The 16,841-nt window shown below is 45.2% G+C and overlaps 3 protein-coding genes across 5 annotated transcripts; 1 reads left to right on the top strand and 2 right to left on the bottom strand.

Annotated features, from left to right (window-relative positions):
• The first annotated feature begins 411 nt into the window (after positions 1–411).
• LOC147180095 (PI-PLC X domain-containing protein 1-like) lies at positions 412–4,891 on the top strand. Of its 3 annotated transcripts, none has more exons than XM_086068488.1 (7): positions 412–623; positions 773–909; positions 1,067–1,192; positions 1,715–1,873; positions 2,660–2,772; positions 3,052–3,122; positions 3,218–4,852. In XM_086068488.1, the coding sequence occupies exons 1-7, from the start codon at positions 533–535 to the stop codon at positions 3,493–3,495; spliced, it is 975 nt and encodes a 324-aa protein (XP_085924614.1). In that variant the 5' UTR covers positions 412–532; the 3' UTR covers positions 3,496–4,852. The 3 variants fall into 3 exon arrangements, with proteins under 3 accessions (XP_085924614.1, XP_085924615.1, XP_085924616.1); XM_086068489.1 differs by having other exon boundaries at positions 464–649; positions 3,218–4,891; XM_086068490.1 differs by having other exon boundaries at positions 524–623; positions 1,718–1,873; positions 3,218–4,886.
• A 20-nt stretch (positions 4,892–4,911) lies between these two features.
• On the bottom strand, positions 4,912–8,012 carry LOC147180096 (protein jagunal homolog 1-B). Its single transcript, XM_086068491.1, has 4 exons — positions 7,874–8,012; positions 7,059–7,160; positions 5,640–5,712; positions 4,912–5,557 (listed from the first exon to the last, which is right to left on the bottom strand). Exons 2-4 carry the CDS (start codon positions 7,145–7,147, stop codon positions 5,168–5,170), a joined length of 552 nt encoding a protein of 183 aa, XP_085924617.1. The 5' UTR covers positions 7,148–7,160; positions 7,874–8,012; the 3' UTR covers positions 4,912–5,167.
• Positions 8,013–8,167: 155 nt separating this feature from the next.
• LOC147180097 (uncharacterized) lies at positions 8,168–16,520 on the bottom strand. Its single transcript, XM_086068486.1, has 4 exons — positions 16,472–16,520; positions 11,901–12,071; positions 11,019–11,274; positions 8,168–10,913 (listed from the first exon to the last, which is right to left on the bottom strand). Exons 3-4 carry the CDS (start codon positions 11,266–11,268, stop codon positions 8,980–8,982), a joined length of 2,184 nt encoding a protein of 727 aa, XP_085924612.1. The 5' UTR covers positions 11,269–11,274; positions 11,901–12,071; positions 16,472–16,520; the 3' UTR covers positions 8,168–8,979.
• Positions 16,521–16,841: the final 321 nt, after the last annotated feature.

A 16,841-nucleotide genomic window follows, 5' to 3' on the forward strand; every position in this document is an offset into this window, starting at 1 on the left:
GTAAGATACTTTATTTGATCTTGATTATGGTTAACTTGCACATTTCTTGAGCGATTTCAATGGTTGAAATTTTTAACTGTTCAGCTCATTGAAAAGAGTCAGCAGGCCCATTCAAAATTTCCGCGGAAATGTTTCTAGTTTTTTATTTTATTTTATTTGTTTATGTCACGACTGAAACATAATGAAAGGAACAGGTATATGAAATTCATAATTTGATGGAGAATTATGAGGATATTCTTGGCAAAGCTCAAGTTGACCAGTAAGTTTCTATGCGTCGAAAATGGAATAAAACGGAAAAGTATATATATTTTTTAATGCTCGGTCGTTCTCGTTGCACAAAGTTCAAAACCCAAACAATGTTCATTTTGACCGACAGAGGGCAGTAAAAGTAAAGAATGCGCCCACTACACACTGCAGACGTCATAGAAGAAGAACGGGTGAAGTCGTTTCATGTGACCGGAGTTGCGTATGTAAACATTACAAAACCCAACGATGTAGTTTCACTCAAACTGATTAACGTGTTGGAAACAGCATGGCTGACAAACTACACGGAAACCGGGATTGGATGTCACATTTACCCGATGAGCTGCTTGATGTGTCGCTGTGGAATTTGGCCATCCCTGGTAAACATAAGCCATTCCGGCACTAAGTATGTTCTACTGCTTAGGGCGGAATCGAATGAATGGAAATGATTCTCTTCACTTCTTCGTCATCCGTCCATTTGTCTTCACGATCGTCGTCATCCATCAATTTGTGTGCATTTGTCTTCCAGGGAGCCATGACAGCATGTCGTTCTGTTTGGACTTGTCCTCTCCTGTGGTGGAATCCGAGTCGTGGTTCCTCAAAGCGATGGACAGACTTGCTCCTTCTTTGATCCGGCCCTGCGTGTTCCGTTGGGCCACCACGCAGGTAACCCAATGATCGATACTGTATTTGAATATCAGTGGTAAATATTTGGTCCTGAAAAAGCCATGTGATGACTCTCGAATCGATTCATGTGTTTATGTGTGACATGGGCTGTGCAAATGGTACTTGACGTTTCGTGCCTTCTTCCTCTGCGGCACAGCAAGCTGTGCTGAGTCATCAGTGTGACCTCGGCATTCGCTTTTTGGACCTGCGGATTGCTCGGAAGCCAAAAGAGGGCAGCAAGTTATTCTTTGCTCACGGCATCTACACTTGGATTACTGTCAAGGTACTGTGCGTTCAAAGGCAAATTAAATACATCAAAAACATCAAGTTACAGGTGACAACTGTACGTTTTCATGACTTCTCGTTGAACTGTGCACATTTGCTGAAATGCTTCCGGTGTCAAAAGTCTACACACCCCTGTTCAAAGGGCAGGTTTTTGTCAGTAAAAATTGTCAACGAGAAGTCGGCGCACGTCTGCCTGTGATGAAGCTCAAATAAAGTTTGGAGATTTGGTTCATTATTCCATCCAATTTGTGTGAGGCCAACTGAAGCCACAAAGCAGGATGCGGCCACCATCTTACGTCGCTGTCGCTATGGTGCTGTTTTGGTGATGAGCGGTGCTCGCTTTTGGAATTATGGCCAAAACGTTCAATCTTGCCGTCGTCGTCGTCGTCGTACCACAACAACATCTCCACAACATGTGTCACATTTGTCATCAATGATGTGCTTTTAATATTCAGGATGCAGTGGATGTCTTGGTCAAACAGGTCCTGTGTGTGTGCGTGCGTGCGCGCGTGCGTGTCAGCAGGAGGCGCTGGATGAAGTGGCCACCTGGCTGGATCAACATCCTAAAGAGGTTCTTATCGTTTGCTGCTCACATTTCGCCGGTCTGACCCGGAGTGACCACACGCAGCTGGTGGACGACATCATATCACGGTTTGGACCAAAGCTCTGCTCCGCACAGGTAACCTGCTCGTTGCCACCTCCATGCTGGTCATTTGTGTCCAAAACAAAACAACAAAAACAACATTTCATCTGTGGTTCATGCAACTTTACAAGAGTTCTGTGGACTTTGGTCTGATAATGTCGTTTCGAAAGTAGAAATGACATTCGAATGACCTTAGGAATGTCAAGCCCTTTAAATACCGTTGACCCCTGGCCCATCTGGAGGCGATCGGGACTCGGACGGCCTGTGATTAGCAGCAAAAATCTCTGCATAGATAAATAATAAATGCATTCTTTAAACCCACAGAATTCTTCAAAAAACATTGCCAAAAAAAAACAGTCAATGAAATACATTTGTTGTCATTTACTGCATTGAATCCAACAATTTGAGCGAAATCAATCATTTCATTCTAGACTCAATGCTTGAAAGTTTGTTTGTTGCTTTTCTATTTCCTGCCAGAGTACGTCATCCACAATGGAGCAATTTGACATCAAAGTTTTACTTTTGTTCCACCAACGCAAGTGAAGGACGTCATTCCTTAACATCGGGATCTACATTTGAGCTCTGTTGGCTGGAGATAAACGGCACTTTTAGCAATCATAAGAGCAAAAATGAGAATTGATACAGCTTAGGGTTCAACCTACGCATTGTGCGGTTCCACAAACAAATGCATATTTTATGCTAATGCCAAGAATTGACGTAAATTAAAGACGGCAAATCAACATCACATCTTAAAATGACATTTGTCTGAACAAACGAGAAGGGCAACCAAAATGTTGAGTGTTTTGTGGTCTTTTCCCGCAGGATTGTCCCACCTTGCGAGCATGTTGGTCCAAGCGTCAACAGGTGATCGTTTCCTACGACGACCCGGAGATTAACCAGCATCATCCGGAACTGTGGACTGAAATACCTTACTGGTATGAAAATGCAGACTTCTATGCATGCCAACATGTACGCTTACAATTGTAAATGTACAAAAGATAAAGGTCACTTCATGACTGCAAAATGTGATGAATGGACACCAACGTTCACGTGCCAATTTCTACTCGTGTCAACTTCAACCTCTGAAAATATCAAAACACTTGCCACAGTCGTTTGGACTTTTTTTTGGAAGCGTTTGCTCGCCATACGCCGCGCTCACAAGTTTACACACAAGCACAACTGCGAAGGATCACGTGGTGATGTTTTTTCCGCAGGTATGCCGACAGCCCCGATCCAAACAAGGTCATTTCCTACTTGGAGGCTCAGAAGAAAAAAGGAAGACCAAGTAATTTGGATCTGTTGATGACGGCAACAAAAAATGCGTCGCCTAAAATGTGGCTAATCACAAATCATGACTTTTGGTTATTGTGTATTTTGCAGCTGCTTTTTACGTCAGTGGCCTGAACCTGACTGAAAATGTTGCCTTTGTCCTCCTCCATCCCTTCCAAAACATGAGGAGCATCACCACCAAAGCTCTGGCCGCGCTGCTGGGCTGGGTGGGAACGCAACGGCCGGGACCGCAGGTGGCCGGCGTCAACATCATCTGCTGCGACTTTGTTGACGCCGCCCGCTTCTGCGATTGCGTCATTGGCCTCAACTACAAAGCGCGGGCGGACCATCGGCACGCGTCGGTGTCATCAGAATACGCTCGGGTTTGAATGTGCTCGATGGACGTGGCTTTTCGCCATTAGGAGGTGTTTGGACAGCAGAAATCCCGGAGACGCATACTCGCCTTCACTTTTTCCTATTTTTAGCACCGCTGTGTATTTGTGTATGTGTGTGTGTCAGCTGGCTGCTGACGTACAAAATGATGTCATCCTAATTGGAAGACAGAACTTTTCATTTTTTCGAGCCGACAGATTTTTGAATTGAAATCGTTGCAACAATTAGCCCCAAGGAGAGCATGAGCAGCCCGCGGACAAAAAAATAGCCCAGCAGTGATGGGAAACTGGTACATATTAAGAATGTTCAACTTCTACATCTTCTGCACTTAAATATTCTAGATTTTGTTTAAAAATAATATATTGTATTCAATGTAAAAATGTTTTTATTTACCCAAAGCTTAACAAAGAGGTCATTTTAGAGCTGTAATGTTAATGAGCCAGCACTGATTTGGGGTCAATAGGTCACATGACCTGGAAGCTATTGAGCAAAAATGCTAATATTTACAGGAAACAATTCAAAATAAATGGTGCACGCCTTACTTTTTTCATATTAGCATTTTTTTTAGCTTCCAGGTCATGTGACCTATTGACCCCCAAATCAGTGCTGCATCTTAGTGAGCTCGATGACACACCTCTTTTATTTTTATTTTAGCTTGGTCACTTTTTAAAATAAAATATTTATAAGCCTCAACTAATTAATTAACCGGTAGTAAAGAAAGTTTTTTATTCTTTCAACTGTGCGGCCCGGTCCAAAGTGGCCCCCAGCCTGGTGGTTGGGGACCACTGGGGTAGATGAAGCACACTTTTTATCGTTTCATTTTACCTCTCCATTTATTAATTTTAAAAAATCCAGTAAATATGAGCACTTTTGCTCAAGAGCTTCCAGGTCATGTGACCCCAAATCAAGGCTGGCTCATAGTGGCATGTTGGCTGGATGACACTCACACCTTTTATTTTTTCATTTTAGCACTCATTTTAGTAATATTTTTTTCCTTTTAATATTTGTTTCTTTTTAAGATTTTTTTTCTTCTCTTTTTCAGAGTGAAAGGTGAATTGGTGCAGTATTGTACTAAAGCATTTTTTAAAATGTTCGTCAATTCCATTTTATTTTGAAAAACCACGTAGCGCTCGGTCAAACAACGTGCAGTGATTGCTTGACATTTTTCCATGCTAGGGGGTGCTATGTTGTTTATGGCAACTTAATATAAAAATTTTCGCCGGGCCTGAAGAGTGTGCAAGATTTGGTGAGTTTTCGTACACGTTGAGGTCTCAGAAGAAGAATTTTGACAAAAATTAGCAGCAGGAGCAGGATGCAACGGTCACAGCTGACGAGTGATGGGACGAAGAAGAATGTCCAAATATGCAAATATGCATATTTTGTTTGAAAATAATATGCTGTATTGCATTGAATGGGGAAAAAAGCTGTTTTTATTGACTCAAATGTTTACAGTTTAAAAGTGAAATGCCTTTCATGTAAAGTACGCAGCGACGGACGCAGACTTGAGGGAATGAACGCTTTGATGAAAACGGTGCAAAATACTCAAATCGGAAGGCAGAAAAATGTTTTGCGGACTCTGGCCTCCGAATTTGGTCTGCGTCAGTGGACCGATCTTTGGCCCGGCCGCAGTTCATTTTTGGACACGCGGGCAATCCCGCTCGGCTCGGCTCATTTCTTCTTCTTGTCCTGCGTGCTGGTGAACCACTGGTCCAGCAGCTTCTTGCTGTAGTAGATCTGCCAGCCGTGCACCTGCACGCAAATCACGATCACCAGATACATGACGGTGACGGCCGAGAAGCCAAAAAGGAAACGGTAAGCTTTGCCGTGGCGATAGAGCTGCTGAGCGAGGGGGAACATCTCCATGCTGCCGTAGATGAGCGGCGCCACCGAGAAAAGGCCGGCGCTGATCATGGAGATGACCAGGTAGCTGATGTTGTTGCGCGGCAACGCCATGAAGCTAAAAAGGGTGGGAAGAACACTCAGGAGGTACGGGTACTCCCACTGGTACGGCGACGCCACCGTTTTGTGGGACACCAGACTCAACTGGCTCACCGTCACCTGCGGAAGCACAAAAGACGCTTGAAGAAGAGCACAGTTGACATCGCGACGGGAAAAAAAGGACAAGCCGATCAAGTTTGACCTGAGCCGCCATCAGCATCCAGAGCAGCAAGTGGACCATGTTGAGTTTCCGGATTTCAGACTTAAGGGCCACGCTGCGCACGACACAAGAGGTCACAAAACAAGGATCAGGAGTTTAGAAAGTGTTGGCGAGAGTGGGGTAAGTAAGCAGTGCCAATGTTGACGTCAAGTGTCTTTTACGCAAGATTACAGGAATGCCTCCAACTAAAATATGCGCATATAGATTAGGAGGTTGCGCAATCACTTTGGATTTTCAATCAACTGGTGGAGAACTATAAAAAAAAAAAAAGTGTTTTTGTGGCACAACTTGCCCCTGGCGCGGGTTAGGTTGTGCCAAATTGCGCCCTTGACGAGGACCCGCTTCCCTCCCTCACGTCTTCTTGCTGTGCTTCAATGGCACTATTCTTGTTCATAATGTTTCGGATCACAAACTATGTACATTTTTGCAGCCTAATCATCCTGGATTTGCGGTCCTTTCTCAAGGTTTGGCATGTTGAGGTTTGTGGAGTTTTTCCTTGCCCTCTTGTGGTTCGATTCGGGGATGTCGTTGAGATTTGACCTGAAGACGCGTAACCCGAGTGAGCAGAACAAGCACATTTGTCACTTGGCGAGTGCTCGGGAGGGTACGCCTTGGCCTATTTTCTTTTCTTATGGCCATCCTGCAGATTTTTCACTCCTTTCCGACCGGACGTATGTTTTCTTTCACTGCTCTTTCCAACTCCTCAGGAGGAGTTGAAATCCTGTCTGTCTCCCTTTTGGATCTGGTGATGAATTTGGGTTAAGAATGGCACATACTTTTAGTGATCAAATGTAAGAATAGTTTACAACAACAATAAAATACTATTAAGTATTATAGAGTAAATAATCATAATTTAGGGGAACCCAAGACCACCATTTTGGAAAATAAAAACGCGTGCAGCTGTTTTGAGCTAGCATCATGCTAACCATATCAACTCATGATGTCGCTTACGAAAGCACGTGTGAACTGTTTTCTAAGTTGTCAATAATTGTTCAAACACAGCCGTCAAAGAACCTTAAGACATTTTCTGTACTTTGGAGGGCAAAAACATGTTTTTTGAACGTATATGTGCATCTCAATCCTCAAACCTGTGTCGACATTTTTTTTTACCGGATGAGCGAAATGGACGTCTTTTGAAAAAGATGTGGTCACATGACCGACTTCTTTTATGTTTTTCTAAATAACGGGTTGGACGGACTTGCCCCTTGGCACAAATGAGCCCACTCTCCCCAATACGAGAAGTTGGCACACGTTGTCATCGGGTCAACATGACACGAGCACACTTTTCATTTGCTGTTTAAGTGTTTGACAGTAGATGACTTTCATTTCCACCAATTCTTGACAGTGAATTCCCGGCGGCGCTGACGGATTGAGCAGAAAATGGCCGATAGCGCGTCCTACCTCATTTGGTAGTGTGAGGCCACGCGCTCCCTGTGTTGAAAGTCGCTGCCGTCCGTGCCCGTCGCACGCGGTCCGGCTCGGGAAGCCATGGCTCACTTCTTTCTGCGCCGCAAAACAAAACAGACCACAGGTCAGTTCTTCATTTCATTCTTTCACTCCAATGATAAATAGGCTAAAGTGTTGCGTAACAACAAATATTTAATAAAAAGAAGAGGGGGAAACATGGGAAATTTACTGCTTGAGTACAGGAAAATAGACACACATTGTCTTAAATTTTAGGCGACAAAATGTCAAAATGTGTTTATTTCGTCAATAAAAACTAAATAAAAACATTTTCGTCAACACACATTTTTCACCAGTCGAAAACTAAACTACACTGGGAATATAATGAGATCATTTTTCGTTATCATTTAATACAATACCTTGCTGTAACTTCATATTCATATTACAAATGTTAAAAAAATGTTTTAAAAAAAAAGTGTCCGATCAATTGCTTCCGTAGTAAAGCAGGCGAAACTACAATTACTGTACTTCAGTAGAATAGCTGGTATTATTTGAGAACATTTCAGCAATTAGCAACGTCATCAAATGAGTCCACAGACATCGTGTTTTGAAGGTCATCGTGTCAACACGCGTGCTGTTAAACAAGACTTTTAATAAACGGGTTCATTTATTATCTTGTGCGTCTTACCGAGCCACAGCAGGCACGTGCATCACAAAGCAACGGAGCTGACTAGCTAACATCTAGCTTAGCCTGGAGGAGACGGTGCTATGAAAATGATGCCAACGTTTCGATAAGATGATATACGACTTACATGTTATTTGCAGATGTTGCTCAATTGCTCGGTGTGTGAAAGGACTGAAGACGCCAACGTCGTCGGTGTGCGGACTGCGGAAGTCGGTTGACATTTCCAAGCAGACTTCTTCATCGTTTTTAATGGCGGTTTCTAACTATAATAGCGAATTACTGACATCTAGTGATCTGGAAGGTTTACTGCGTTACAGACACCAACTGCTACAAAAACAAACGACAACTAATTTGTGCAACCACCACAATTGAGCAATAATAATAATAATAATAATAATAATAATTATATCAGTAGACCGGACCCCTACCCCAAAAAGAAAGAAAGAACATGCAGAAGCTCCCCCCCAAAGAACGTATATATTATTGCATGCCACTGTAACATCATACACAGATTGAACTCTGCTTAAATATAGGAAAAGTGGGTCCAATAATGATTCAGTTCAATCATTTGCACATACAAGGCCGTGGCTCAGGGTGCAGAGACGGCCGTCCAGCAACCAGAAGGTCGGCTGTTCGATCCCCGCTCCCCCCCGAGTGTCGTTGTGTCCTTGGGCAAGGCACTTGACACACCAATGTGTTGCTACTCACACTGCTGTGTGGAAGGTGAAGACTCAAACAGTGCTATGTAACAAAATTGCAGCAATTTAACACTTGGCATATGCTGTATGTTGTGTATGCATTTATAGTATATGTCCTATAAACGATATATTTGTATACAAAAAAAATTAGTAATTGAGTCTGCAGCATGAATTCGAATGTTGCTGCGTATTGTGTCATTATGAGCAGCTGCAAGAAAACGTCAACAATAGCTCAGTGATTGGCATTTCATCCGTCCTCTCGGTCATGTGACAGAAATACATATGCTGCCTCAAGGCCATCAAGTATAATATTCCGAAAAAGGGAAATGTTTAGACTGCTACGAACGTAAGACCAATCAGCACATTTATGTCAATGACACGTTTCGCTCATGTGCAAATACAGACATCGTGATTTGAATGATTTTAATGAAATATCAGACAAATTGTGACTATGTTGCCCGAGGACATCCAAACTTGACTTCATTTTGACATTTCCTGCTTCAATCATTGCATTTCTAAATACAGATGTTTTCACTTAGATTGGGTACAATAAGTATCCCGAAAAGGTGGCGTGCACGTACTGACTAGCATAAAGTCCGGCTGCCTGCTCAGATGGCAGCTGCACGTGCACAGTGTCGGCCTGCTGCAAAGGGAGCACGGCGCTGCCCGACGCCTGATCCAGCAAGCCCTTGGCGCACTCGTCGTACGTGTACAGCACGGCCTCGTTGTTCTTCATCAGCGCCACCCACACGTTGCTCCCTTTGCAGTGGACGTGGTAAGCAAAATAGTAAACCCCCGGTACGCTGCATGTAAAAACACCATTTTCAGGCCCGTAGTCCTGATTGCTGTTCTGGAGAATTTTGTCGAAAATCACGGGAGAACCGACAGGGGGAAATGGATCGGTGAGCTTTGCCGTGAACGCTGGCATCTCCAAGGCATTTCCACCAATGTAGCCTCCATTCCTTGGCTTTTTGTAAGCATGTTTTTGACCACTGTATGGACCTGACGCTGGGAGGGTTTGTCCAAGATCAGGATTTGTCACAGAGAGTCCTGGAGCACCGGGGGGTCCGGGTTTCCCCGGTTGACCAGGAAGTCCTTGAGGTCCACTAGGGCCAGAGTTACCCTTAGGACCAATCGGACCACCCGGTCCAGTTATTCCCTCACCGGGATAGCCAGCTAGCCCAGGAGGGCCTGTTTCTCCTTTTTGACCAGGCATTCCAGGAGGTCCAATTGGCCCACCTGGTCCTGAAAGTCCCGGGATCCCCTGTGGTCCCTGATGGCCTTCATCACCAGCTTGGCCTACCTCTCCTCTCAGCCCAGGTAATCCCGCTGTACCGGGGGAGCCAGTTAAACCCTTGTTACCTGGTTCCCCTTTGGGGCCTGTAGGTCCTTGAAATCCTCTCAGTCCAGGTTGCCCTACCCCGCCTATGAATCCTGGCTGTCCCGGAAGGCCTGTTAACCCTCTATCCCCTTTTAGTCCTGGATTTGCTTTTGGCCCACTATCACCATCTTCGCCCTTTTGCCCTGGGAAGCCAATGCTACCCGAGGGCCCCATTGGTCCTGGTGGACCAGGTATACCACCATGACCCGGATCCCCAATAACACCTGGAAGGCCTTCATGACCCTTTTCTCCTTTCGGACCCGGTGATCCAGGAAAACCGTTGTGTCCTTTGTGACCCTTGGGTCCTGGAAAGCCATGTTTGCCATAACCAGGCAAACCTGGACCTCCTGGTAATCCTGGAGAGCCTGGTTCACCCTTGCCTCCAGGAAGACCTGGTTGGCCTGTAAAGCCATTTGCCCCTGGTTTTCCCATTCCAGATGAACCCGGTAGTCCTGGTTGGCCTCTATCACCAGGTGGTCCTGATGGTCCTGCTTCACCACGGGGGCCAGCTTTTCCTGGCATTCCTGGCTGCCCAGGAAGACCATTCACACCGGGTTTACCAATCCCAGGCATCCCAGCATGTCCAGGTGTACCCGGTGGTCCACTAGGTCCTTTCAACCCGGGAAAACCAGGTATACCAAGTCCTTTTTCCCCTCTGGTGCCTGATTGGCCAGGAAGGCCTGGAGAACCTCTTTGACCTGGCTCCCCTTGAAGACCCACTTGTCCTGGCAGACCTTGACCTCCTACCTTTGAAATTGCAGGGAGGCCAGGTGGACCTGGAAGTCCTTGAGGACCAGGAAGTCCATTTGGTCCCTCACGGCCACCAAGTCCTGGCTCACCTTGTGGCCCAGGCAAACCAGGTCCTCCTGGTTTTCCAGGCAAACCTGGCAGTCCTGGTTTACCTATTCCCGGGTACCCTTGAGGACCAGGAGCACCTGATTTTCCTGGAATTCCTTGCGATCCCTGTCCTGGCAGCCCTGGTGGTCCTTGAGGTCCCGGTGGGCCCTGAACTCCAGGAGGTCCAATGCGGAAACCTTCTCCACGAGAACCAGGGGGAGGTGGACCTTTGGCTCCTCTGAATGTTGGTCCTTAAAACAAATGAACATTTGGTTGTGAGAGGCGAAGATTCAATACAGATTAATAAAGAGTCCCCAGTAATGTATTTCCTTTTAAAATACCAAAAACCGCGAGACCTTTGCTTTCTGTCAACAGCCGCTCTTTGCCCAACTCAAATGGGAGCTGAGGGAACTCCATGCCGTGCTGAGCCTGTAACGGCATCTCATTCCCCAAGAAGGGCTGTTGCGGATGGCCGCCGCCGCCGCCGCCGCCGCCGCCGTCGTTGTATTGCTGCGACGTTGTTTTGCTTCGAGAGAACGAGCCGCCGCAGGCCAGATGGAACGCAGCGATGAGAATGTGGATGTGATGGAGGATCGGAGGAACCATGTTTTACTGTGGGGGGGAAACAAAACAAGTAACGTGCGACCGCAAAGCGCATCTCATTTGACACATTACGTCATAGCCTTCTTCCAAAATGGCTGAAATGTCTTTTCCCCTTAAAATGTTACAGCTTCGGCATTTCTCTGCGGAAGGAGGAGAACCTTCCAGAAGGACGGCCATCTTTGCATCAGCCAACAGTCAAGCCGCTCTGCTAGAGTTGCCAGACCGAAGACAACCCCTTCGTAAAAAGGGAACATGGCGCCTGCCAGACAAAAATCTCTCGTCTGATGAGTCAGAGATTCAACTTTTGGTTTGACTGGCCAAAACTTTCATCTGTGACTCCTACAGACGGTGACGTTTGACGGTGCCAGGCATCATCATGCTGTGGGGATGTTTTCCAGCGGCAGGAAATGGGAGACAAGTTGAAGGAAATGAGGGACGCGGTGTGTCCAATTTTCAGGTGGAAAATCATTGATTCCATTTAGAAAGAAGGCTGAAACATAACGTGAAGAAATTAAGTGCTGTGAAAACTTGATGGCAGAACCGTATTCTTTTTTGATGATACAATCGGTCAACATCGATCCAAAAATAAACCTAACATTGATCAACGAGCAGCTACAAATGCCACCTTTGCTTACTTTCAGAGTTGTTCTTGCCAAGTAAACGTCTTTGTCCACTGCCTCGCCTTACATTAGGTTGCTTCTCGGGTTTGTTTCCAAGGTTTGAGTGAAAAGGGGGCCATGTATGGACTCCAGTCAGTCAGCCAGAAAATGAAAGGCAAGGTCAGGATCAACTCGTACCTTCTTTACCTTACAAAGTAGAAAGAAAGGCAGTAAAAAAAAAAAAAAAGTACTTTCTTAACACTGCAATATACAACCTCGACGATAAACACGTCACGTCAAATGAGTACCTTTGTAACGACCGTCTGGACAACGTTCTTGCAATTTCTCATATTGGCTCCCATTTGTGGGTTGTGCAAATGTTTGATGTTGCAGCCTGTCAATGTTTTGGATGTGGATGTTGGCTTAACCATTTGGCATGTGTGGAATGTCGAACATCGTCACAAGCATTTGAGGAATCTCTGATTTGCAACGTAAAGATCCAGCGCCGCGGACAGAAGTCCATACCGGCTCGCATCTTGTCGCAACATCGTTTTAGGGTTCAGGAAAAGCAGACACGCGTTTCACATTTGCTCATTTGTCGAGCCAGAGTCCAGCATAAATGTGGCAGCTCCTCGCATGGTGTTGATGAGCGGTCACATTTGCCAAAGAAGTTGCGGAAGCCGCACCTGATGCGGCGCTCCTGACCGCTTCCAGATGGGCCGACTTTCCCAGCACATTCTTTGAAGCGCCCGGACTATGTTTGACTCGCAGCGCTGAGCTGATGCGAACGAGAAGCCGGGCCAAGACATCTGGGATGCGCACCTGTGTGTGTGTGCGTGTTTGCATTTGAGTGAAAAAACACTAAGGAAATTCCAATCAGTATTTCCACCAATCGTACACATCTTTTATGATACAAGAGCATTCCATGTGGAAACAACTGATAGATCTTGTATCGGAGCAGTGCTTAATGTGACTCTCACAAATTGCATTCAAAACGGTAGCATACCGAAAGCTTGTCATATAATGCGAAATGGCTCACTTCAATTGTGATGGTTTTACAAATTGACGATCCAAGTAGGGGAGACCGGGGCTCGTTGTATCACGGGTAAGTTGTTATGTTGCAATTTTCCTCTCCACCAGAGGGCACAACGAAAAAAGTGCAATACTAATGTTCTTCGTATAAACAGTCAGAGGTTGTGTACTGATCTGAGAAGAGTTTAGCACATTGTGAGCTGAGATGAGTGCCAGTTATTTGTTTTTGCACAACGCAAAGTAAAAAAATTCAACTTCAGGTGTCGTAGATAAACAAATTCTAGCAGCAAATCATGTGGCCTCGTTAGTAGAGCGATTCAGGCATCTTGTCATGTCTCAGTCACTGCTCTGTTTTAAGCTAGCTTTAAACTAGAGCAAGTATTAGCCAAGATGATAGTTTGGGGCAACTTGTCTCAGTCATTTTGGGGTTTGTTGTCACATATGCAAAGAATGGGCCAATGAAAAATTGCACCTCTGGCAACTCGGTTTACGTATGCCAGAATTGTTCTTCAGATGATGAGTCTGAAGAGTGAGGAAATTACTTTCATTGTTTAAAAATGGATTTTGCTGTTGTTGGAACTACAGTATGCTCACAAGTCAGGAGTGGTTTAAATTTCACGATGAACCTTCCATCCACTAACCGAAATGCTTTATTAGTTTTTTATTCAATTGAATCTCAAATTTCCAGTTTAAGGGAAGCAAAACGGGCATTTGAGGCTGAGACCTACATGAAAGCAGTTCCTAAGGACTTTCATCTATTTCATTTTTATGTTTGCTCATTGACTATTGTACATTTTCAAACAATTTCTCTGGATGTAAAAAAACAGAAGGGATAATTTTGTCCTTGTTTTATTAAAAAAATCAGTGTGACATCTTACCCCATATAGTGTGACAACTTGTCCATTGGTGGGGCAACATGTCACATGTTCACTCCCTGTATTTGATGGCTTAACTGACACAAAGTATGAAAATGACATACCAAAAAATAGACCCAACACTTTGTCTTTCATCTGGTATGCATTTTGTTGACATATGATGTATTGATTCCAAGAAATCGATCAAAGTATCAAAAGTGATACAACTAGCCCCGGTCTCCTCGATAGCACGCATCTTACTCCAGCTCCTTCAACCTTCGGTGCGTAAATACACGCACATGCAGATAATTGCACTCCAATAGACACACGTGGGTTGTCAGACTCATGAAGAGAATGCGCTGGAAGTGCCAGGAAACGCAGGTCACCTGACGTCTCGCCACCGTTTTGATTTCAGACAAATGTCAACAAACGGATTCATTTCACCGCAGGTTTCGCACCCCTAATTTATTGCCAGAACCTCATGCGGTTGCTTTGTCTCATGTTGACGTTGGCTCCCAAAGGCACTCCGCCGTCTTTTATGGATTCGATGGGCCAAGAATAACATGCGATCAGTGAGACGATGGGAAATTTGCAAGTTCACAGCTGCAACAGTTCCATTCAAGATCGTCAAAGGCGATTCCAATCTACTGTACAAAGGAGCCATTGTCCAGAAGTTACTGATCATTTCCCACACAGAACCGGTCACCGTACTTGTCATGCAAAAATGGAGAAAGACAAATTGCAAAAAGTCTAAAGTTTTGACCCTCTTCCAGCGACACTAATTTCAATCTTTTCATTGTATCCATCAACTAAGAACATTTGAAGAAACGGCGTTTATTTGTTTTTCTACTGCGTGTCGAGAGACTCCAGATGTGAACGCTGCAAGTGCTTTTAAAAAATAGAACATTTCCTGAGACGTCAATCTTTGTGACATGTCCAATTAGCGACATCTTACCGGTTGCTATAAGAATAAGAATGATCACAATCCGCGGGCCTCAACACCATCACAAGCAATCATCCACATTTACAAACGCAACTCGAATGTTTGTTTCATGAAATCGTATGAATTTATTCCTAACACTTTATTCTCTACATTTGTCGTCGCGGCGCTGCTTCCAATATGTGGATGTGAAAGTTGGATTATTTTTTGTCCAATCAGATTTCAGTCTGTATGTGTTGCTCATCTAATCTAATCTGCTCAGGGCCTTTAGAATCTCGAGTGCTTCCCGATGTAACTTGAACTTTGTTCGAAATGAGAATGTTTTGTATCCCACTTCAAGCCTGCGATGACAACATTTTTCTGTCCTCTGATTTCTTGGCCAGAGCGCAACTTGTAAGATTTAGCTTCGACTGTCAAAATGTGTCTGCGCACATGAATACATTTAAATATCAGCATCGGTCGTGAGTAATGCTATATTTTATTTCAATGATGAACTTGTTGCTGTTTTTTTTTGGCATGTTTTTTTAGATGTCAATTGTTTCCGATGTTTTACATAGGACGCTTGCATGTTAATAATACGTCGCCATTTGCATACCATCAATGTTTTCTACAATTGCGACACGATTGTTGCGACGCTCACATATGTGACGCATGATCGGCCACTGGACTCAACAAACCCGAATTGTGGTACGAGTGAAGACATGCGCCACATATTCTTCTTTAAAGTAAGGTAAGGCGACTCGCTTGCGCTCGGCTCGCCTCAGTGAGAAGAAGTGGGTGGAGTCGTGTGGATCGAACTATTTGTCAGGCAAAAAAAGTCAGGTGGGGGCGGCGTACTGCGTTTTTGCTGATAAAATGTTACATTTCGACCAAGTACTGCATATTTTTAAACCTTGTCTAGCTCGTTAAAAAAGGAAGCACATTTTCATATTGTGGGGATGCTCAGATTTCTTTTAGGTCCGCTTGAGCACCAGACGCGCCAACGCTGTGTGCTTTTAAAGGCCGGATGTTCCTACAGTAAAATACTTCCATTAGAGAGCGATATCTGCAACATCCAAGCCTGAGATGACGACTGAAACATATTTCCAAAGCCAGCTTGCAGGAGACGACAATTCGTGAAAGGAGGCAGCAGCAGAGCTGGGATCAAGAAGCACATTCTCTCCGTGCGACATCAGCGCTTCCTGTCCAGCGGGCAGGAGCCCGTGTGGGGCACGAAGCGCAAAGACACGGACAAGGCAGCAAAAACCTGGGCCTGCTCGGGAAGCGTCCGGTCCCGCTTGCTCGCACCCGTCCACGACAAGAGGTTCGGCATGCTCCAGCAAAAAAGGTGGCGGCAGCCAACCATCGTCAGCTTTCTTTGGATATTCTTGCATGCGAGTTTGTCTCTGATCCGAACAACAATTCATCACAAACAATGAATGCATACGCTCATGTCAAGCTTGGACAATAAGATGGCAGGTGCACAGACAGACAGACAGACAGACAGACAGACAGGCAGACAGGCAGGCAGACAGGCAGGCGGACGCAAGCGCTGCTGACTTTGGCAGCTTTGATGATCACTTCACATTCTGGATTCAGAAAGAATTCTTCTCATGCACCAGGAAGCCATCAAACAATTCTTGACAAGACACTTTTGAGTCCGTCAGTCGGTCTCTTTTCTTGCCGTTTGGAAATTCCCATTTTGCTGCCAGGAGACAGAAACGCAGAAAATGGGATGCTGCAGCCAGACATGCCGAGCGACAGGCGCAAAAAAGCAAAAGCAACCTGAAGGCACCGCTTACCTCGATGTGTTGCTGCTATCCTGCAGGGCGGACGTAGCGCACGACTTTGACAGTGGCGAAGCTTTTATGTGGGAGAGGGAGGAGCCGCACAAGCGGAGGGCGGAGCCTAGGTTCTGTACCAAAAAGAGCCACAGGATTTGCTAAAGGAGGAAAGCACAGACGGCGGCCAACTGCGGAAAGAAAGGCAATCATACTTTGCTCCGCCTCGATTTCGATCAACTTGCCATCAAGTTGTTTATTCTTGCACAATCGCCGGCCACTGCAGATGCAAATCTCTGCCGAGACACAAGAAGGCCTGCCTCGACAATAGGCTTTGATGCATTTGAATGGCACAACAGTGAAAACTAACAAACGTGAAGGAAATAGGACA

Source organism: Leptonotus elevatus, chromosome 2 (assembly GCF_054856555.1).
Source record: "Leptonotus elevatus isolate MCC_2025b chromosome 2, RoL_Lele_1.0, whole genome shotgun sequence".
In the NCBI taxonomy this organism is placed as follows: Eukaryota; Metazoa; Chordata; class Actinopteri; order Syngnathiformes; family Syngnathidae; genus Leptonotus; species Leptonotus elevatus.